At 47.4% G+C, this 19,963-nt stretch overlaps 2 protein-coding genes across 6 annotated transcripts; both read right to left on the bottom strand.

Moving 5' to 3' along the window:
- Positions 1 to 767: 767 nt before the first annotated feature.
- khsrp (KH-type splicing regulatory protein) lies at positions 768 to 9,546 on the bottom strand. Its single transcript, XM_023959659.2, has 18 exons — positions 9,254 to 9,546; positions 7,710 to 7,812; positions 7,582 to 7,635; positions 7,465 to 7,501; positions 7,330 to 7,388; positions 7,181 to 7,252; positions 7,030 to 7,087; positions 6,477 to 6,624; positions 6,298 to 6,396; positions 6,121 to 6,222; positions 5,938 to 6,040; positions 3,046 to 3,170; positions 2,702 to 2,971; positions 2,464 to 2,582; positions 2,295 to 2,383; positions 1,990 to 2,205; positions 1,634 to 1,806; positions 768 to 1,484 (listed from the first exon to the last, which is right to left on the bottom strand). The coding sequence occupies exons 1-18, from the start codon at positions 9,341 to 9,343 to the stop codon at positions 1,476 to 1,478; spliced, it is 1,926 nt and encodes a 641-aa protein (XP_023815427.1). The 5' UTR covers positions 9,344 to 9,546; the 3' UTR covers positions 768 to 1,475.
- A 2,135-nt stretch (positions 9,547 to 11,681) lies between these two features.
- On the bottom strand, positions 11,682 to 18,943 carry slc25a23a (solute carrier family 25 member 23a). Of its 5 annotated transcripts, none has more exons than XM_023959686.2 (12): positions 18,583 to 18,848; positions 17,679 to 17,908; positions 16,256 to 16,379; positions 16,067 to 16,154; positions 14,284 to 14,395; positions 13,752 to 13,910; positions 13,532 to 13,684; positions 13,153 to 13,266; positions 12,916 to 13,083; positions 12,698 to 12,845; positions 12,316 to 12,498; positions 11,682 to 12,021 (listed from the first exon to the last, which is right to left on the bottom strand). In XM_023959686.2, exons 2-12 carry the CDS (start codon positions 17,871 to 17,873, stop codon positions 12,008 to 12,010), a joined length of 1,458 nt encoding a protein of 485 aa, XP_023815454.1. In that variant the 5' UTR covers positions 17,874 to 17,908; positions 18,583 to 18,848; the 3' UTR covers positions 11,682 to 12,007. The 5 variants fall into 5 exon arrangements, with proteins under 5 accessions (XP_023815454.1, XP_078792077.1, XP_023815447.1 ...); XM_078935951.1 differs by having other exon boundaries at positions 18,646 to 18,822; XM_023959679.2 differs by lacking the exon at positions 11,682 to 12,021 and having other exon boundaries at positions 12,144 to 12,498; positions 18,646 to 18,943.
- Positions 18,944 to 19,963: the final 1,020 nt, after the last annotated feature.

Raw genomic sequence — 19,963 nt, 5'->3', positions numbered from 1 at the left:
TATTCCTCAGGGCTGTTAGCTTTCCCTTTCTTTACACATTGTACACAAACAACTGTAGGACTAATGAGCCTTATTACATTATAGAAGTCTCTGATACTGGGATTCTAAGTCTATTGCTCAGAGACAACCCTCCTTCTCTCTACATGGAGGAAATCTCCTTTAACATCTGGTGTGGAAATTATTTAATGAGAAAAAGACAGATCAACTTTGATCCACGGGTGCTGAGAGAACACAGCCCCGTCACCATTAATAATACCATAGAAACGGTCACATCCTTTAAATACCTGGGTGGACATGTGGACAGTCTGCCAAACTGGAACGCTCACACTGACTGTCTGTGCCCGTGTGGCCCAAAGGATGGACTTTATACGACGTCCGAGGCTCTTTGATGTCTGTCACAAAATAATGTGGACCTTTTTACACATCTGTACTTGAAAGTATCATCCGCTACGGTCTGTGTGTCTGGTTTGTCTGTTCCAAACAAAAAAAAACAAGATTGTTACACAGTGAAAACAGCTATGAAGGTCATAGGTGCATGCCAATTTCCATTTTTGCAGCAAATTTGAGTGTTCTCCGACACGTCTAGCTCATAAAATTATCAGTGATCCAACTCATTCTGCTTTCTGACTTTGAACTAATGATATCTGGACGCTTCAGAGCAGCCAACTATAAAACCAACAGATAATTTCCCCCACGAGACAATAAAATATATATTGATCTGACATACTCGTAAGCCTGACTAAAGAGGCAAACCCGCTGAACACTGCTCGTATGAATGTTTTTATTGGATTCTTTAAAAACAAACAGTAAAAAAATAACTTTAAAAAAAACGGCATACATTAACAAAAACTAAAGGATGAAAACAATTTAGAACCAAAGAGAGAGAAATGAGGGCAGTCGGGCACACAGCAGGCCCGTCAGTGCCTCGTCTCAGCCAATCCACACACCCTTTTCTGTTCAGCAACACAAACCACACACAGACACACAAGACTGTCTCAAAAGGAGTCATTTTAGAGGAAATAAAGAACGAATCACAGGCAGGGAGAGATGTCCTTGCATGAAACACAGGGAATGTGTAAAGAAAAAAGCTTTGTACAAACACGTCTTTGTGATTATTTTCAAAATACTGCTAGATCAGGTTTTCTGAAGGGAAGGACAGACGTGAGTCAATGCTGCTGTGCTAGCCTGTTAGCAGAGATTCTCATTTCACATTATTACTCCGAAAGAAAACGAACAGTAATCAATGAGTGACGGGATGTGGTTGGGTGAGGGATGGAGCAAACCTAAGAGTAAGAAAGGTGAGTATTCACTGCTCTGGCCAATGCATGGGACGCAGCGCAGTACTTTTCCCTTTCGTCTTCAGCCGGGACTTTAAAAAACACCTACGGGGACAGAAAGAGTCCTGTGATGAGGAAACCACGCCCTTCTTCGGAGAGCCGCTCCACACATCCAGATCCGTCCATCCGTACGAACGTTTACTGCGGCTGAAATGACAGGAAAGCGCATTTTCAGCATCAATCGGAACTTTTTAAATGGTAGTTTCCTGTGCACATGCACACACTAACACTGCAATAAAACACTTCCTTAACTAAACCAAAGGGAGGACATCCACAAAGCAGTTCTGCTGTGCTACCTGCTGTCCCGGCTGTGGACCACCTCCCTGTCCAGGAGCCTGTCCCGTCTGACCGTAATAAGCAGCCTGCTGTCTGTAGTATTCAGCCCAGGCTGCACTGTAGTCCTGCTGGCCCCCAGCCACCGCCGCCGCAGCGGTGCTGCCTGCAGCAGCTGCACCTCCACCCGGCTGGGCTGAGGGAACGAAAAGTCAAGATTTGTCAAATTTAGCCAACAAAGGCTAAACAGTGTTGATCCTGTCCAGTCTTCAGATGGATCCAATACAGGTTTATGTGTGGTACCTGACGGTGACCTCATAGGTGACCTCATTTTTATCAAGTGTACATGTGGACGGGGCTTTCATACAAACAGATATACCCATTGCCATCTTCTTGTAGTACTCCTCCCAGGCCTTGGTGTAGTCTGGCTGCCCCCCCGAGGTCTGCCCCGGCTGGCTCTGGTCCCCCGGTGCTGCTGCAGCAGGGATGCCTGAATTCTGGGCTGCCATGGCGCCCCCCTGTGGTTGGCCATAGTACTGTGCATAGTAGGCTGCCCATGCTGCATTCGGGTCTGCTGCTGCTGCTGCTGCTTTACCTGATGAAGGGGGGGGGGGGGGGGGGGGGTGTGTGCTTAAACAGGACAGAATTTGACATCAAAGGGGAATTTGTTTGCAGGGCACTCACTGGGGTCATGAGGGTTTGGGGCCTGCCACTGTTGATATGCATCCCCCCAGCCCTGAGCACAGTACTGCGCTCCCCCAGGCGTCCCACCACTGAAAGACAGAGACAGCTCAGACAAACTGATTCATGTTGGTTTCCCCTAAACACTTTGGCTTCAGTGGGGTACACTTACTGCGGTGCTCCACCAGGGGGCCCTGCATTATAAGGGTTAGGAATATAGGGACCCATGGGACCGCCAGGACCCCCAGGGCCCCCAGGGCCAGGACTGCCACCAACCGGACACAAAGGAGCCTGGGTACAAGAGAAGAAACAGACAGAATATGAGAAGTGGGGGGGGGGGGGGGGGTCTGACACACTCATTGCTGATTGACAACCACGATGGGGTTAAAGGGGCACACCTCGCCCCATACCTCAATCTTCTCCTCTATTAGCTGCTTGGCGTGGTCGATCTCCTGGGGGGAGCCCCTGATGGTGAACAGCTTGAAGTTCGGATCCCCGTTGGGCTGACGGCAAACCTCCACAAAGGCCCCCGTCTGCTGGCTGATGGATTTGATGTTTTCTCCCCCCCTCCCGATGACGATCCCGCATTTGTGAGCAGGAATGGAGAAGGTCATCTCCCCGCCCGGAGGACCCCAGCTGCCCTGGCCTCGTCCCCACCCTCGACCACCGGGCGACATCCCCTGAGAAGCAGGTGGGTCAGCCTTTCATCCACATCACACCTGAGAGCGAATGCTGGGCCTGAGCCTCCACCTACCCCCTGCCCGCCCTCGTCCCGGGCTCGGATGCTCTGCAGCAGGTCATTGATGATGGAGACGGCATGCTGACACTGGTCTGGGGGGCCCATGATGTGAGCTATCTTCTCTGGCGCCGTGCCGTCATCTGTGAGAAACGACAAACATGAACTCCAGTTTGTTCAGAGATGTGTTTGAACGCCTCATGAAGCTGCAGGTGTGGATCCTCAGCAGAGCACAACCCACATGTCTGAGCGTCACATTTCACCCAGAAAGTTAGATTCTCTGTTCGGTTAACAATCAAAAGTATCGATTAGGGATCGATCATGGCTTTTTTTCAACACCTCCAAATTTCATGTGAGAGTTTCATGTGGTTGTGTCTTCACAACCCCCCCCCCCCCCCCCCCCCCACACACACACACACACCATGAGTTGTGGTTATTAATCACAAATACAAGGAGCAGAGAGGCGATTCTGGGCTAGGGTCCCCTTAAGCCGTATTCACACCAATCACCATCCACGCCTCAGTGGCGTCTTGTTTACATCTCAATTCATTGTTCAGACGCATTCGGCAGTCTTGCGGCCTGATTTGGGTGTCGGTCTCTTGTACTAATGCGTTTTGAGTGTTGCAGCGCGTCAAGAGTTCAGAAATCTGAACTTTGGCAAAGAGGTGACATGTTAATGATGTGATCAGTGGGTGGAGTCCAAAACCAACATGAAGGAGAAGGTGATCGTTTTCCTCCTGAACTTTATTTGTATCGACACAATAAAAAGATTCTCTAATGTTATTTTTTACCTCCTAGGACTAATGCGGGACAGCAAGTCGTCAAAATGGGTCACAGAGAGAAAGCGGCCGTCAGTCAAATGCAGCTCCTGGAGTACCGTAAATTCCGGACTACAAAGCGCACCCGATTACAAGCCGCACCCACCCATTTTCACGTGTTTGACTGCTTTTATACATACTCAAGCCGCGCATGTGTTACGCGATATTGTCACGGCCAGCATCCCAGAGTGAGTGCGATTCATTAGCACATTGTGGGTGGTGCCAGCTTTGCCTCAGGCTCATGTATTTGAGTGTACCGACATCTGTCAAACAGCATGCACCTATATTCTGTTCACAAGTTCCTCAGTTATGGTGTTTTTATTTCATTTTTTTTTTTTACTTGTTGACAATCTAGGTATCATACATAAAATTACAAACAGTAACCATATAATCAACATTACATCCCTCAGTTATAATGAGGAAATTTACATCCGCGATTCCCCATTTCCCATGAGTCTTAGGGGCTAAAGGCGGGGCCAACGCCCGGCTCGCCATACTGTTGTACGTGTTTAAGAATGAGCAAGTAGCAGCAGTGCATGGAGGGGTGAACGGGTAAAGCTCTCCTTCCGCTTGTGTCGCAGCAGCATTATGGGAGTAACAGGACTGGTTAGAAAACACAACGGTAAAATAAAGCAGCGGCGACTGAAAAGCGCGCCTCAGCGCGATACGCGCGCCTCAGTGCGGCGCGTGCGTCAGAATTCAGAAGCCTCTGCACTCCGCGGACGCCTCTGCGCTCCGCTCCCGCCCCGCGCGCTCCTTGTCTCCCGTTCCTATCTACTCCGACACCTCTGGCCAGGGCAGCTTTAAGGAGGAGCACTTCGTCCCCGTTGGTGGACTTTTTTACGCTGCTTTTAACGATTGCTTTTAACTTGAAAGCTTCATCATAATGTAGCGGCGATCACGTGCACGTTGGGTCTAATGGCCCCAAAGGATTCTGGGATGCGGCCGGGCATGCGTGTTTCATTTTGTTGAACCATGACTGAAGTGTCTAAGACCTGAAGTCAAGTCCATGCTGTTTGGCTGCTAAGAGGTGTGTTGAATAAAAATGCCTTGAGCTAGGTGTTAGATAGAGAATTCAAACTATTCACTGAGTTCGAAAGTACGTACATGGCGGCCGCTAATTAAATCCATAAATTGGCCGCGTCACTGAATAAGCCGCAAGGCTGTAAGCGCAGGAAAAAAGTAGCGGCTTGTAGTCCGGAAATTACGGTAGATGGTGAAGCTCAGACTTCTATGAATGATGTCATGAACCCAGACATGGAGATGTGATTACTGATGCTTTTGAAGAACGTTTAAAAAAAAAAAAAAAGATCTCTGAACATCATCCGTGTCTTCCATTCATTGAAATGAGATACTATCCAAGCTTCTTTGCAGCGATGAGGCTAAAAACGTTGGACGATAGCTCCTCCCACACGCCTCTGGAGCTTCAAGTTTATGAATACATCTTTGGACAAGCGCCGAGCAGCAAATCGGAAAGAGAGGCCTGTGAATTTGACGTGCGAATCGCATTTGGTGTGAACGCAGCATTAGAGACGGGAGATGAAGCTCAGAGTTCCTGAAGAGCCAATGTTTCTCTCTGGACATCTTGGTGTCCTCCCCCAGGAGCTGAGGAGAGGCCACGGAGTAACGAAGGGCTTTTCCCGAGACTGACGCAAAAGGAAACCATTGTCAGCTTCAGAGCCGTTAAAGTTTTGATGGGAGTTCCATAAAAAGCTGCATGATGCTGTGGTTGAAGATTTTAGAGCTCTGAACCCATTAAACCTCCAAATAGAACTTCATCAACATTCAATCTGAATGACTTGAATGTCAGAAATGAGACTTTTTTTTGGTGAGAGTCACTGACATTCAAAACTGGAGATAAATGACATTAAACAGTAAAGCTTCAAAAGCATCTAGGATCATAAAAACTCCTTTTAGAGGCTTTAACTCTGGAATTTTACAATTACAATTACATTTAATAACAGCGTCTTGTTTTTTTGATCTCTGAGATGCTTTTAATGAAATAATTAAAACCAAACTTTGAATAAAACACTTTCAGAATGCAGAGAACTGCAGTCAGCAACCACTGACCCCTTCTGCAGGAGCACTTTACCCGGTTTAAACTGAATCTTCACTCCAGCATCGTTCTGGATCTTCTTGATCATCTCCCCGTTCCGACCGATGACAACCCCGACGGACTGTCGAGGCACGGGGATCTGCAGGATCACAGGCGGCCTGATGAACACCGCACAGCTCTTTGAACCATCAAATCAGGATAACATCGACCAGAGCTTACTTCAATGCCGCCCCCTCCCATCCTGGACCCGTATTCGCTCCTGTCTCCAAACCCCGCGTGGTCGCGCTCCCTCAGGATCTCGTTGACCATCTCCTTTGCTTGCTGTAAAATAACAGAACAGCTTCAAAACCCGGTGCTTTCTCGCCGTCTGTCCCAGTGAACTGAGCCCGGATGAACCTGCACTTTGTAGGGGTCTCCAATGATGCGCAGAGGTTTGTCTACGTTGGGGGGCTGGGATCCATCCTGGATGAGGATCATTTTAACTCCAGCCCGCTCCTGGAATCAGTAGAAAAGGTGAGGCAGTTCTTGAAACAAGAGGCTTTAGTCCAACAGGACAACGTCTCCACAGATCTCACCTGCAGCTGCTTGATGGTTTCTCCTCCTTTCCCAATGATCAGGCCAGCCTTGCCTGCTGGGATGATCATCTCCTGCATGGAACCTTGTTGACCGTTGCTCGGCTCGTGACCCCTGGACACAATCTCATCGATAAGGGCCCTGGCTCTCCTGGAAGGAGAAAGGTTCAAGGTTAAAGAGCTCAGCGCTTCTGCATGGGCTGGAAACTATATGCTGTCCACAACCACAAGTCCTGGTTTTGCTGTTTGATCCAAAGCATACAAGCACACCTTGTCTTCACACATCCTCACAGGTTCTGGCAGAGAACTTCTGTCACAACCCACAATGCACCAGAGCTCCCCATTGAACATGAACACAAAATATATATATAACCTACATCAGGAAACACGGTTTACACTGAACACAGCAAATCTATCAAATGACCAGATCTTCAAAACGCTACAGGTAACCTTCAATTAGCTGTTCACGTCATGAAGTTCAGCTGCAGATTACCATCGGTCTACAACAAACACCAAACATTCAAACCCCACAGATGAAGGGGGGGGAGCAGCTTACTGAATAGCATCCAGGCTGCCTGTCAGAGAAATGCTCCTTTCAGGAAGTCCAGCACTGTCTGAGGAAGAAAGAGAAATTCTGAAGAAGAGCTGCAGAGCAAACCCCCAGCAGCAGGACCCCCACCCAAAGAAAAGGTGGAGCCACAACTCACCATGAGCGATTTGGACTTTGCAGCCAGACTCGTGTTGTATTTTGTTGATCTGTTCGCCTCCTCTGCCGATGACTAAGGAGAAGGAGCAGACAGGTGAGTTTAAACTCAGACAGACTCTCCGGTTCAGGACGTTCCTCCGGTGTACTCACTGAGACCGACCATGCTGTCGGGAACCTTACACTCCTCCATCATGGTGGACGAGCGGACGCTGCGGACAAACAACGACATCCAGAACAAGCGCGCAACAGTAAAGGCTTCAGATCAGTGCCAGAACTGGGCCTTACCTTTGCTGGGACAGCGCAGCCAGCTGGGCTCCGATAGCTGTGAGAGACGGTAAAACAGGTGAGACAGTGAGCAGAGCGAGTGCCTGTACCTGAGCTGACATATTACACATCACGTACACATTGCAGAGTCTCGTTCACTCTGTGATGCTACCTTCTTAGCATCAGGTTCATCTGGAGGAGAGAACAGGAAACCCGTTTTAGAAGCAAACCAGTGGAAGCAGCCGCTCTTTGTGGGGACGTCCTACCTGCCTCCTCCAGCGACCGCTTCTGTGCTGTGAACGGATAACTTTCTGCACCCCCGTTGTTTGTAGAGGAGCTGGTGCCGTCTCCACCAATTTTTGCTGCAATCTGGAATTAAGATTGCAAACGACAGCAGTCATGAAAACTGTTCAAAAGATTTCAGCAGGCCTCGGCCGTGGGCTTGACAGATCCTTCTGTTTGGGACGATAATCAGGAAGTCTTCTCTGCTGAGATCTCGAGGAACAGCTGTTGTTCTGCTGGCTACAGAACAACAACAAAACTGAACCCATGTTCTCAGAGGACAATTAAAGCAAAAAAGTGTCTCCTCTGATGTCAGGAGGAACACCAATATAGTTTTTTCCCATGGAGTTTAAGCAGCTGCTCAGGAGGAGGTGCTGATGGGATGACTCCTCTGAGGGGGGTGGGGGTCTGATCAGACGTGAAGAGAACTTGTGTCCCACCATCCCTGCTGACTAATTACCTTCACGTGCTCTCCTGCTAGCTAAAAGCCCCCTCACACCCCTTAACCTATGATTAGCGGTGCAACAAAAACGGCGAGTAATACTGCAGCCATCCAGCCGTACAGTTTTGAGTCGACGACGACGTACATGGATCTAGTCGTCTACAAGCGGATGTATCAGAATGGAGCAGAGCAAGGAGCATGGCGTAGTGGCGTACAAGCTTTTCAAACATTTCGTCTGCTCTTCATTCACAATAGTTTGAACAAAACAATGCTATTTTAAGCTACATTTTCTTTATGTCAATCACCTTGAGAAAAATGCCACAGTAACATAAGTTTCATTGGAGCAGGTCTTTAACGTTGACTCAAACTTTGATCAGAGTTCATCAGTAGGAAAGTGATGTACAGAAATGAGAGGGATGAAGGTCATCCGCTGCAGCTGATTGGCTGAGGAGAGCCCTATAGAGAACAGTGGAACAGCAAAGATTGATGCCATATTTGAGGTTCATCCTGAGGAGGTGACTCAAGGATAGAAAAGACTTCTGCATTATGTGTCTGTGTGATAATGACTGCTGCATGTGTAGCTTCAATAACAACAAAATGTGTGCTACTCCCAGAAGAAAAACGCGTCTGTACTCTGTTTACTGAAAACATTCAGACGGACGGAAACTCTCGTCGTTCAGGTGATAAAGTTTCTTCTATCGGTAAAATTAATTTAATTATATTGACGAGTCGTGAATATAAATATGACTGATCGCACTATTATATTAACTGGTTTACCACAACGACTGACCGAGCTGCTTAGGTTCACAGCAAGCAACTGATGATGGGATTCGAAGAGTCACTAAGGTGGTCGTATTTACGAAACGAGCTTGATTCATTGTTGTCGCTGCAGAGACTTCTAGATAATCTTTAAACCCAGAAGAATTTGAAATGGGATAGCATGTTAGCCTGTTAGCTCTGCGTTAGCCCGCGTTAGCTCAGCGTTAGCCTAGCTTGTTAGCTCTGGCGACAAGCCTGTTAGCCTGCTATCTCCGGCCAGCGTCAGATCAGCTAGCAGCGGAGCTCCAGTCCGGGATTGGCGCTCACCTGTCGGGCTCGCTGCACCGCATCAGCGAAGGCGTCCTTCTTCATCCCAGCGCCGACTCCGTTCGACGGCAGACCGCTGTAGTCAGACATGCTGCTTTCAGGGGTCAGGCTGAACAGCTTAGTGCGGCTCGAGCTGCGCAGAAGCGGTCAGGATACCGGGAGCAGAGCTGGACACAAACGCGACAGATCGGCGGCACGCCGGCAAAAGTTCCTGCTTAAAACCACCAATCAGGGCATGGCGGCTCCTCTTCTTCACCCTTCTCACAATAACTGTCAACATAACACACTGCCACCTGCTGGCGGAAGCAGAAAAAAAAATAAAGGTCTCTAAATAAATATATAATCTTTTTTGGTTTTGTTTCTTATTGTTAAACGAGTCGCAAAAAGATGAGAATCTCGTTTAAAAAGACGTCAGCACCCAAAAAATAAAAAATATACTTCCCTTAATGTCTCCTTAAAGAAAAGGAACACCTTCCAAAAACATGTCAGATCAGTTTGACCTGATTGACCTGCAGGAATGGATTTCATTGAAAACTTGCGGCGATCTGTCTGTTTGCATATCCCTGTAATAAAATTCACCTGTGTGGAGTAGAGACGATAGGTGGGGCCTCTGATTAGAGTGCAATCAGCTGTGGGGGGGGGGGGGGGAGAAAAAGGAAATTCTGGGGGTTTTCAAGAGGAGATCAAGACAGGTGGATGCATCCATAACACTTTGAAAGAACCAGCTTTTCCTACATTTTCTGGGTTTTACCACCTGATTCATTATTTCATCTCTTCCTGTAAAGAATGGTCTCCTCCACTATCAACTTCTGGGACAACTCCTGTTCATCCTTTCTTGGCCGGTCTTTCAGCCAATAATTCCTGATCCAGTCAACTGTCGTTGTGTCCTTGGGTAAAACAGCTCACCCTCCCTGCCTCCAGTGTGGCTCCACTGGTGTGTGAATGTCCATGAATGTCTTGGTGATGGTCAGTCTGCTCCCAGGGCAGCTGTGGCTACATCAGTAAGTATCACCAGGTATGCATGAAGAGTGAATGAATAATAAATACACATTGTAAGTGCTTTGCGCACAGAAAAATCCAGTCCATTCTTTTTACCAGCTCTCAAAAGAAAACAGTGTGAGAAGCGATGTGTATTATTTTTAACATTTATCCACAGCTTATGCCTCCTTCCTGCTCTGTTCACATCCCCTAATGCTCGGCACGGAGGCCATTTGGTCCACTTGTGCTGCTCCGAGCACAGATTATTTTCAGACAGGGATCTCAGAGCGAACCGGAGCTCAGTCTAATTGGAAATGAACTGAGAAAAATGGTGGGTCAGAAAGCAGTTCTATGGAGAGGAGGGGTCCGTAGAGGGTAGTGTAGTGTAGGGAGGTAGGGGTGGAGGGATGGATTCTGAAGTTCTCTCAGTTGCCTCTTTTCTTGCCACACCTTTTCCTTGCAGTCAGTTTCCAGCCAACATGCTTGGATGCAGCAGTCTGTGACCAACCGGCCTCCCCTTCAGACTCACACTGAGAAAACCATTTAAAGAATCTGGAAGCCTTTGTTGCTGTTTGAGATGATTGACTGATAAAGCTGAGACTCCAGCAGTTTCCAACAAGGATGTTTTTCCACAATAATCACATTTTCTGAGACTGAATTTTTGGTGGCGGCTGCACAGTGGCACAGTGGTTGGCGCTCTTGCCTCAAATCAAAAAGGCCCCTGGTTCAACTCCTGGCTGGGGGACCTGGAACAGAACACCATTGGGGGACCTTTCTGTGTGGACTTTGCATGTTCTCACTGTGCACGCATGGTTTTTTTCCACCCACCGTCCAAAAACATGCTTCATAGGTTAATTGGTTACTCTAAATTGTGCATGGGTGTGTGAATGTGGCCCTGCGACAGACTGTCCAGGGTGTCTCCTGCCTTTGCCCGCAAGTGGCCGGGACAGGCTCCGGCTTCAAGATGAATGAATTTTTGGTTGAAAGTAACAGTAAAATAATTAGTTAAAACAAAAAACTAACAAAAGAGTAATTTTAATCCACAATCGCACACAAATATTTAATTATTTTGAATTCAACAAGTTTAAATGATAACATGGGAATATTTATTTCTGGAAAATAAAAAGGTAGAAAAAAAAGGAGGTTATAGTCAAAAGCTTTTTCTTTCAAATGAGATACGCTGAAGGTTGTTTTACTTCAGTGGTGGAAGCTGACTACCAGAAAAATTCTGTTTAAATTCACAAAAATGCTTTATGACGTTTAGAAATGTGTCTTTTAGACTCTCCTCATAGTCCTGAGAGTCAGCTCCGACTTTAAATTCCATCACACGCCTCAGAGCTTCTTCTGTTTAAACCTAAGCAAAGAATTCAGCCAGGTTTTCAAAGTATTTGTGAAAAAGCATATGATGAGAGAAACTATAACTGGTTCCAAAGAATCAAAAACATGCAGCTTATGAATAACATCTCTGTTTTATTCAACTATAGTCCAAACCCAGTCAGTGCGGGGTCTCCGAGTGCCTCTCATGAACATTCTCCTCGTCCAGCACTGATCTACATCTGCCCGTGTCTTGGTGATGAAGATCTTCTCTGGATCTTCCCTGTGTCTCCTTGCCAGCTCTCTCCTGAAAGCAGGAAGTCTCCAGGCAGGTTGCAGGAGTGTCTCTTCCTGCTTCACTGTCACTGCTGCTCTCTGTTGTGCTCTGGCTTTGGTAACTTCTGATAAATGCATGTTTCTGGATGACTTGATTTCATAACCTCAATGGAGGTGAGGTTCTGGTCACCTCGAACCCTCTGCTGGGTGAGAAGATCATACTGTAGAAAAGGATTTTTACAATTCACAAGTCCTCCCCCAAGTTCATGCAGAGTCTGAGTCACTGCAGCAGCCGGATGCAGGTTACTGAGCTGACATGCATTTAAAAAGAAGATCCTTCTGTGTTAGAGAGCTGTTCTGATCTCGATTTTCTTAACTTTTATTGGACGGGGGGTCACGTTTCCTCGTGCACCAACAGTTGATCTGCACGTGCCTGCAGATTAAAACCACAGCAAACCCTTTCTCCGTTTGCTAGCCCTTCCTCAATCTCCTACCGTCAATGTCCACGCCCAACATCATCCTCATGTATTCGTACACGACGTAGGACACGCTCACAGCGGGGACGACTTTTAGCAGGTTGGGGGAAACTCCTCGGTAAAGTCCAGCAACACCCTCCTGGGTGATGATGTTGCGAAGCAAAGACAGCATGGAGAGTCTGGGGGCTCCTTTCACTGAAGCTGAGGAGAACCAAAGAGAGACCAAGGTGAGCCGATCCACTCTTAAGATGGGAAGGAATCTTTCTTTAACTGAATCTTTCCTTTCTTGTGTGAAGTTTCTCTGTGATCTTCTGAAATATCTCCTAAACTGCATACATCTTTAGTCTGTTATACTAGCGATGTAAGATCATGACTGGTTAACTGAGAGCGTCCTCCTGACCTTGTGCCTGCATTCGAGTGCGGATCAGTGCCAGGGGGTAACTCGCCAGCTGTCCACAAGTGCTGGAAACGGCTCCACATCCAACCAGCACCATCACCCCCGGGTCGGCCACGCCCCTGTTCCTGTTCAGCCACGTGAACTTCAGCGTCTGTGGAGCAAGAGGACCAGAGGTGAGAAGGCTGAGGGCAGCAGGGGGGGCCGCAGCTCCCGGGTCTGACCTCGTACACGGCCAGGTCGATGCCAGCGTAAGGGACGATGCTCAGCATGCTGGGTATGTAGCCCTTGTAAAAGGCACCAACTCCTTCCCGCCGCAGGATCTGTGTGGCGCAGTCAGCCAGTCCCGAGAACTGACCCGTTTTTCTGAGTGTCAGACGGGTTTTCAGCACCTGCAGGGAGGCAAGAAGAGGTCTGGAGACACAGAGGAGCCAGATCATCTTTGAGTCACTCGGTTTTACCTCCATGGGGTAGATGGTGGTCTGAGCAGTTGCTCCTGCCAAACAACCAGCAAAAAACCTCTCATGAACCCTCAGGGTTCTGGTGTCCTCGTGGCCTCGGATCAGACTCTTCACCTGCAGCGTGGAGGACAGCGTTTGAGCACCAAAAATAAAAAAACACTTAGGTTGTTCTGGGTTCTAAGAAAGGTTTGATGACAATCTACTTCATTAAGTTGTGGGACAAGAAATGCCAAAAATACTTTGAGGCTCAGGCATTCCCTGCAGGCCTTAGACCCCATAGAGGTCCCCATAGTGAGGGTCCATAGACCCTCACTTCCTCCCCAAAAGGTCAATGAGCAGAAACAACAGCTGGAGGAGGGGAGTGTTGCAGGAGTTTCACCTTCTCATAAGCTGTGAACTTGATGGCGGTCTCAGGGGCCAGTTTCAGAACGTTGACCCCATTCCCTCTCCACAGTGAGCTGGCGCCCCCCTCCCTCAGCATGTGCTTAAAGCTGCTTAGCATGCTGCCACTGAAGTCAGAAGAACCATGAACCTGTGGAACAGAGGTCAGGATGAGCGCTGAACACCAGTGCAGAGGGTGACCTGCACTGCGCTCAGACCTGCCGGAAAACTTTGAGGCGGTCCAATGGGGCGGTTCCTGTACGGGACACGGACCCGGCCATGGCTCCGGCCATCAGCTGTCGCCACACGAACCCAGATTTCTTCTCCTCCTCTGAGAACTCGTCTGGGACGGTGAGCTGCTCACCCGTGTCCAACATCTACTGAGGTCAGCAGGACCAGAGAAAGTTCAATGGGTTCATGATAAAGAACTCTGGTTTAATCTAACCACCATTCCACACAACGGCCCCCCAGCCTCTCAGTGAGACCCTGGTCCTAATGACAGCAGAAAGAACATTTATGTCCTTCTGGTGCTATCCTCTCTGCTCTGCTCTTCAAGGCCTGAAGGTCTTCAGAGGATGCAGAGAGGCGGAGCATCTGCTGACAGCAGATCTTTGAACACCAGACCCGACCTTAGCTCTCCCTAACTGTTTTCCCGGACCTCAATTCTGGGTCGGCCTGAAGATGAGCGGGGCGCAGACGGTTGTGTGGGATGGGGGCAAAAGGTCTCCCCTCCCTTGTTGGCTAGCTCACCATGGAACGCTTCCAGTGACGCGCCACGTCCTCCATGTTGGTGAGAGGGTTAAACAGGAAGTAGTCTCGCCACTCGTTCCAGTCGATGGTCATGGTGCCGTCCTGGTCCATTCTTTACAGGAAACACAGAAAACGGACAATTAGTTACAAACAGATGCAGTGATGCGCCTGGAATGTTATTGCTGTGAGGATGTCGTTGCCATGGGGATGATGTGGGGATTTTTATTGCTGCTGTGACTCCATTGACTGTCAGTCCAGCAGGCTCCATCACTAAACGAAGAGCACGGTGGACAGAGGTGAAGGTTCCTCATGAAGCTGAAGTCCAGCATGAACAGCTGGACTCAGATCTGGTGACAGACCTGATGGATCACAGAGAAGCTCTTTTCTGTCTCCATGGCAACTCTGTCAGCTGCAGACTCCTTCACCTCCATCTGATCTTCTGAAAACCTCTGATCACTTCATGACTCGTCTTTGTGTTTTCAGAGGACTTTTAGGCTGGAAGTCAGAACAACTGCACATTCATCAGCCCCACGTTACTTTACACCAAAAGTAATCGCTTGAAGATGAAACGTGGCTGGGTCTGTCAGCATGACAACAATCCCGAACACGCTGCCCGGGTAATAAAGGAGTGGCTTCATAAGAAGCATTTCATTCCTGGAGTGACCTATCCAGTGTCCAGATCTTAACCCCATAGAAAATCTTTGGAGAGAGTTGAAAGTCTGTGTTGCCCAGCAACAGCGCCAAAACATCACTGCTCTAGAGGAAATCTGCATGGAGGAATGGGCCAAAATACCAACAGTTTGTATAAACTTTATGAAGACTGACAGAAAACATTTTGAACATTTGTTATTGATCAAATACTTATTTTCCACCAATAAATTCTTAAAAAATCAGACAATGTGGTTTTCTGGATTTTCCCCCCTCATTTTGTTTTTAATTATTGAGGTTTACCTATGATGAAAGTTTCAGGCCTCTCACATCTTTTTAAGTGGGAGAACTTGGCTGCTGACTAAATACTTTTTTGCCCCACTATATTTATGGTCTTCAGTGAAACTTAGTTTCTAAAGACAGTTTTAGACTACGTAGATTTTTCGTTTTTGCTCCACTGTAAGTAAGGGATAATCTCTGAGGTGTCCATTATCAGAAATTAATGGACAACACAGAAGCCTGAACCGCCCTCCGTTTCGTGCTTAGCCTCCCGCTAATAATGTGGTTACTAAAGAAAGAAATGTGCATTCAAAATGTTTTAGTACTTTAATCTAGTTTTTTTTAGGTGTAAATCGTTTTTTCCAAAAAAAGGGGGACCATTTAATATGTGTTGCAGCGCCTTGTCATTGTAACAGCTACAGAGCTTGTTCACACCTCAGCTAGAGTGGCAAAGGAAAGATATACAGTATGTGACTGGAACTTCTTTTTTAGATGTGGTATATCACTTTTTAATGCACACCCTGGGGCAAATCAGAACCGAGGATTCACCCGGACCGTGGAATGATTTGGCTTAACCCTCCCTTTCAAATTTAACGGTTACCTGGAATCTTAAAAAAGAAATAAATGTCAGCTTCAGAATTGTATAGCCTGGTCTGTGAAAATTAATTCTCAAATCAGTTGGAGACCAATGCTGTACTGTAGCAGCCCAACTCAAATGTTCAAGTGTGGCTTTGTTTGTGTCAAAATATTAATAAGAATAAGAACTTTTTCCTCTTTCTGGTTCAAAGTGGTCCCCCCCCCCCCCCCCCCTTCTGACGTGTTACAGTCTATGTGAAAGACATGAAGGATTACGGACCTCAGCAATATCCTGGTCGCCTCTTCCAGGCTGATGTTCACCCCGATACTGCGCAGGCAGTCCTGGATCTCTGCTGCATCTATCTGCCCTGCAAACAGCAGCAGACGGTGGTGGAGGGAGACTGAAGATAAATAAGAGGACGTAGGATTCATGGATTATTGTGTGGTCTCTTTGGGGGGGGTTACAGACCATCATTGTTCCTGTCCAGACGGTGAAACATGACTTTTAGCTGCTTTTCATGGTTGCGGAGATACTGGATGAACTCCTCAAAGTCCAGCACTCCATCCTGGTTGGTGTCACCCGCCTCTACAATCTGACAACACAGGGTGCCGTGTTGTCAGACTCATTTTAAACATAATCCCTTAAACCTTTTTTCTCACATAGTTTGGGGGTCACATTCTTTAGGTGTATTCAGACTGGAAAAGCCACCTAGAGAGAAATGAAACCACCTATAAAGCATGTTTTTGTACCGTGGGAGGAAGCCTGAGTGGGCTGAGAAAACTCACACATGCAAACTCCACACAGAAAGGTCCCAGCTGGGATTCAAACCAGGGTCTTCTCACTGTGAGCGCTCACCACTGCGCCACCATGCAACCATAAGGTTAACATGTTCAGCCAAATATTCTGTAATCCTAAAGTCTGTTTGCAGAAACAAATTTGATATGAAAAAAAAAAAAAACACCAGCAGGAGTTAGAAGTCTGAGACGCAAGGGAAGGTCAGAGAGCTCAGTTTACAGGAGCTACTTTTACCAGAATAACCAACACACACACCCATGCACATGCACGTACATGCACATGCAAACTTCCATATCCAAACACGGTAATTGAAGATGGCAGCATGTTCTTACAGCGCAGCTTCTGGCTCTCGTTTTTGCTGCCATTTAAATTGACTGGCTTCCTTTGTGTCTGTGATTTCCACTGTGACTTCCATTTAGCAGATCTATGAGCTCCAGGATCGAATGGACATTGTCTCAGGCAGAATACCTCCTTTACACACCAGTTAAACCGTTCTCACAACATTCTGAATGACATTGTCAGATCATCGGGATCATGTAGACTGTTATAACAGCAGACTGACTGCCTAAGCGCCATTACAGGAAACACAAGCGCAGCTGCAGGGCCGGGCTCTGAAAAAACCGTACAAGTCGATCGGGATTAACAGAAAGGACAAGCTGGAACCACATTTAGAAGGACTTGTGAAGTTTGACACTAGGTTGTGCGACAATCAGTTGTGGTGTCATAACATCATGTTGTGTTTATTACAAACAAAGGTGTGTAGACTGACAGAAAAAAGACCTCCTCTTACACAAACATTAGTGGCAAATCAGAGAAGGTCAGGGAGGCTGCGGCCAATGTCAGACACACCGGGTCTGGACCAGAGGAGCAGAGCACCTGGAGCAGAGCACCCGGGTGCTGGGATCTCCTCACAGGTGACATCTGCCCGTCACATAGAAGTCTGTGTTATTTAGGAAACTCCAATATATTATCAGACCCCTGACCTTCATTCAGATTTTGTCCTTCAGCCTGTCCCTGCATTTGAGGTCAAACACAAATCAACAAGTGGAGTCAAACAGTTTAGAGTTGGGGGGGGGGGGGGGGGGGGGGCGCATACCCTGTCTACAGAGGCTCTGGACAGCCCCCGGCCTGCCAGTCCGGCTCGCAGCTCCAGAACATCAATGTGTCCGTCCTTGTTGAGGTCCATCAGCTCAAACATCTCAGCCCATCGCTTTTCTTTGTCCTGGTCCGGCTGTTGGGGGACGCGCTCTTGGCACTGCACCCCTGGGGGCCAAGTCTGCTGAGGTCCCATGACTTGACGGGCCACAGGAGCATCAGCGAAGTGACCTGAAGAGAACCAAGCAGTCTTTTACCACAGCAGATCCAGAGCCACACCGGAGAAAGGTTTTTCAGAGGAGATCTATCATGAAAGTCAGCCCACATTTTTAAGGATATTTCCAAAAAAACAACAATAAATTAGACCAGGAACATGAATGTTTAGGGGAAAAATGAAAGGCTGCAGCAAAGTTGACTGTATTTGACTCTTCACCTGGGCATCAGGCGGCCTTTCCTTTGAGGAGCAACCTGAGATGTCAGAAGATCAAACATGATGCCACAGAAGACATCTCTCTCCAACCAAAGAACCGTGGTTACCATGGTGAAGAGGGCTGGGCTTTGCTGTCATGTTGTTGGCTTTACTCCTGTTCTGACCAAAATTGATACCTCTTCTGTGGGTCTTAGTTCAGAAACTGGATCTGTTCTCCAAATCTTTATTAATTACTTTGTCCTTAACTAAAGACAAAAGGTCTGACAGTTACACTTATTGTTGTGTCTGTAAAATCAGGGGGGGGAAACCCCTCCTGGAGGCATCTGAACTCAGATAATCATGAAGATGTTTGATACTTAAACACTCGTGTGTGCGCGCATGCGCGAATGTGTGGTATTTATTGCGTGTACATGTGTTGTTCCGGTTCTGCACTGTTCCAGATTCTAAACCGATCGTGTCGATATCATAATCTGACCTTAACACGCATGCGTCCGCAGCCTGTCAACGCAGTAGCAGAGCAAAGCCGTGTTTGACTCACTCCCGCCGTTTAAATCCGCGCCGAACCGAAGCCCGTGTTCGGGGGACCGGGACTGGGGTCGGGGGAGAGCGCGGAGCACCGATCGGTCGGGTCTGTCCCGCTCCCGGGTCTGCCGTGCGCGGAGGCTTTTCGGAGTCGCGCGCTCGCTGCTCCGTTCTTCAGGATCTCCTTCAGCCTCCTGTTGACGCAGCAGGAAGCGGAGCAGCGCGCAGCCGCTGAAGCCCGCGGAGGAGGAGACGCGGAGCGGCCCCGGTCCCCGGGGATACGGGGACCGGGGCCGCTCCGCGTCCGATGTCTCTTCCCGAACCACTTCCATTTCTCAAATTAACAGAATAATCAGTCTGTTTTAGAAAAAATTGAAAGGATTTCTTTTCAATTGTTAATATAACTTAAGCAAGCTCTGCTCCATCCTGGCATTTTCAATTGTTGTGTAACGGGATGCCCTAAAAAAATCTGGTCTACAATCAGTTTACAGGTTCTCCTCCCATCAGAAACCCTTACCTCTGTCAATCATCTCTCCTTTCATCCACCTGCTTCTCTTTGCAAAAGCTGAGTCAGCATTTTTGTTTCTGAAGTACTAAGATTTCTCCAGGGACCTCAAGGTCCTCTACCCCACAGAAACATCTTTTTCATGTTCACATGTCATTTTCTAAACCGGGTTACAGCAGATCTATGGTGCTTCTCTGACACAGTCTGTCTCTGGGATAACAGGTCAGGAATCTGAGCTTCAGTTCAAAGAACACACAATGAGCAGGAACTCTCACTTTTTTCATTATTCGTTACTCTTCATTACTGTTCATAACTATTTCGTTTATTCCGTTTTTGTGCTGAATTTGTCTGAGTTTAATTGGTTACTTTAACTTCCTATTTTGTTTTTTTAAACCCATTTGCTGCTTCATGTGGGTTGAACCCATTTCCTGGTTCTACAGGTCAGAGGTCAGGCCAGGCCCACTGCAGGGTGATTGTAAGAAGTTTGATCAAACTCTTTTGGTGAAGCACAAAGAGCTAAAACATAAGGATTCAGTTACGTTTTAAATATTCTCTTGAATAAATGTACAATTTGTTGAATACATTTTTGTCATGTGACTTCATTTAAATGTTTTTTGCACATTGGATTTTGAAAACCTTCATCTCAGTGTTGGATCATGAAAGCAGTTCATAGTTTTGGAGAGAGGTACCTAACAAACCCATCCGTGTTCATTTTTACCTTCAATTCTATGTCTCAAAATCCTTAATATGAAGCTGAGACAAATTTTAGCTCCTGCAGAAAAATATTTGACGTCTTACTTGCTGAGAATGTCACAGTTAGGCAGGTAAG

This window comes from Oryzias latipes, chromosome 1 (assembly GCF_053564925.1).
Source record: "Oryzias latipes strain Hd-rR chromosome 1, Olatipes_Hd-rR_3.1".
Lineage (NCBI taxonomy): Eukaryota > Metazoa > Chordata > Actinopteri > Beloniformes > Adrianichthyidae > Oryzias > Oryzias latipes.
Note: the sequence above shows the minus strand (reverse complement) of the source record. Positions and strands in the feature narration are given on the sequence as shown.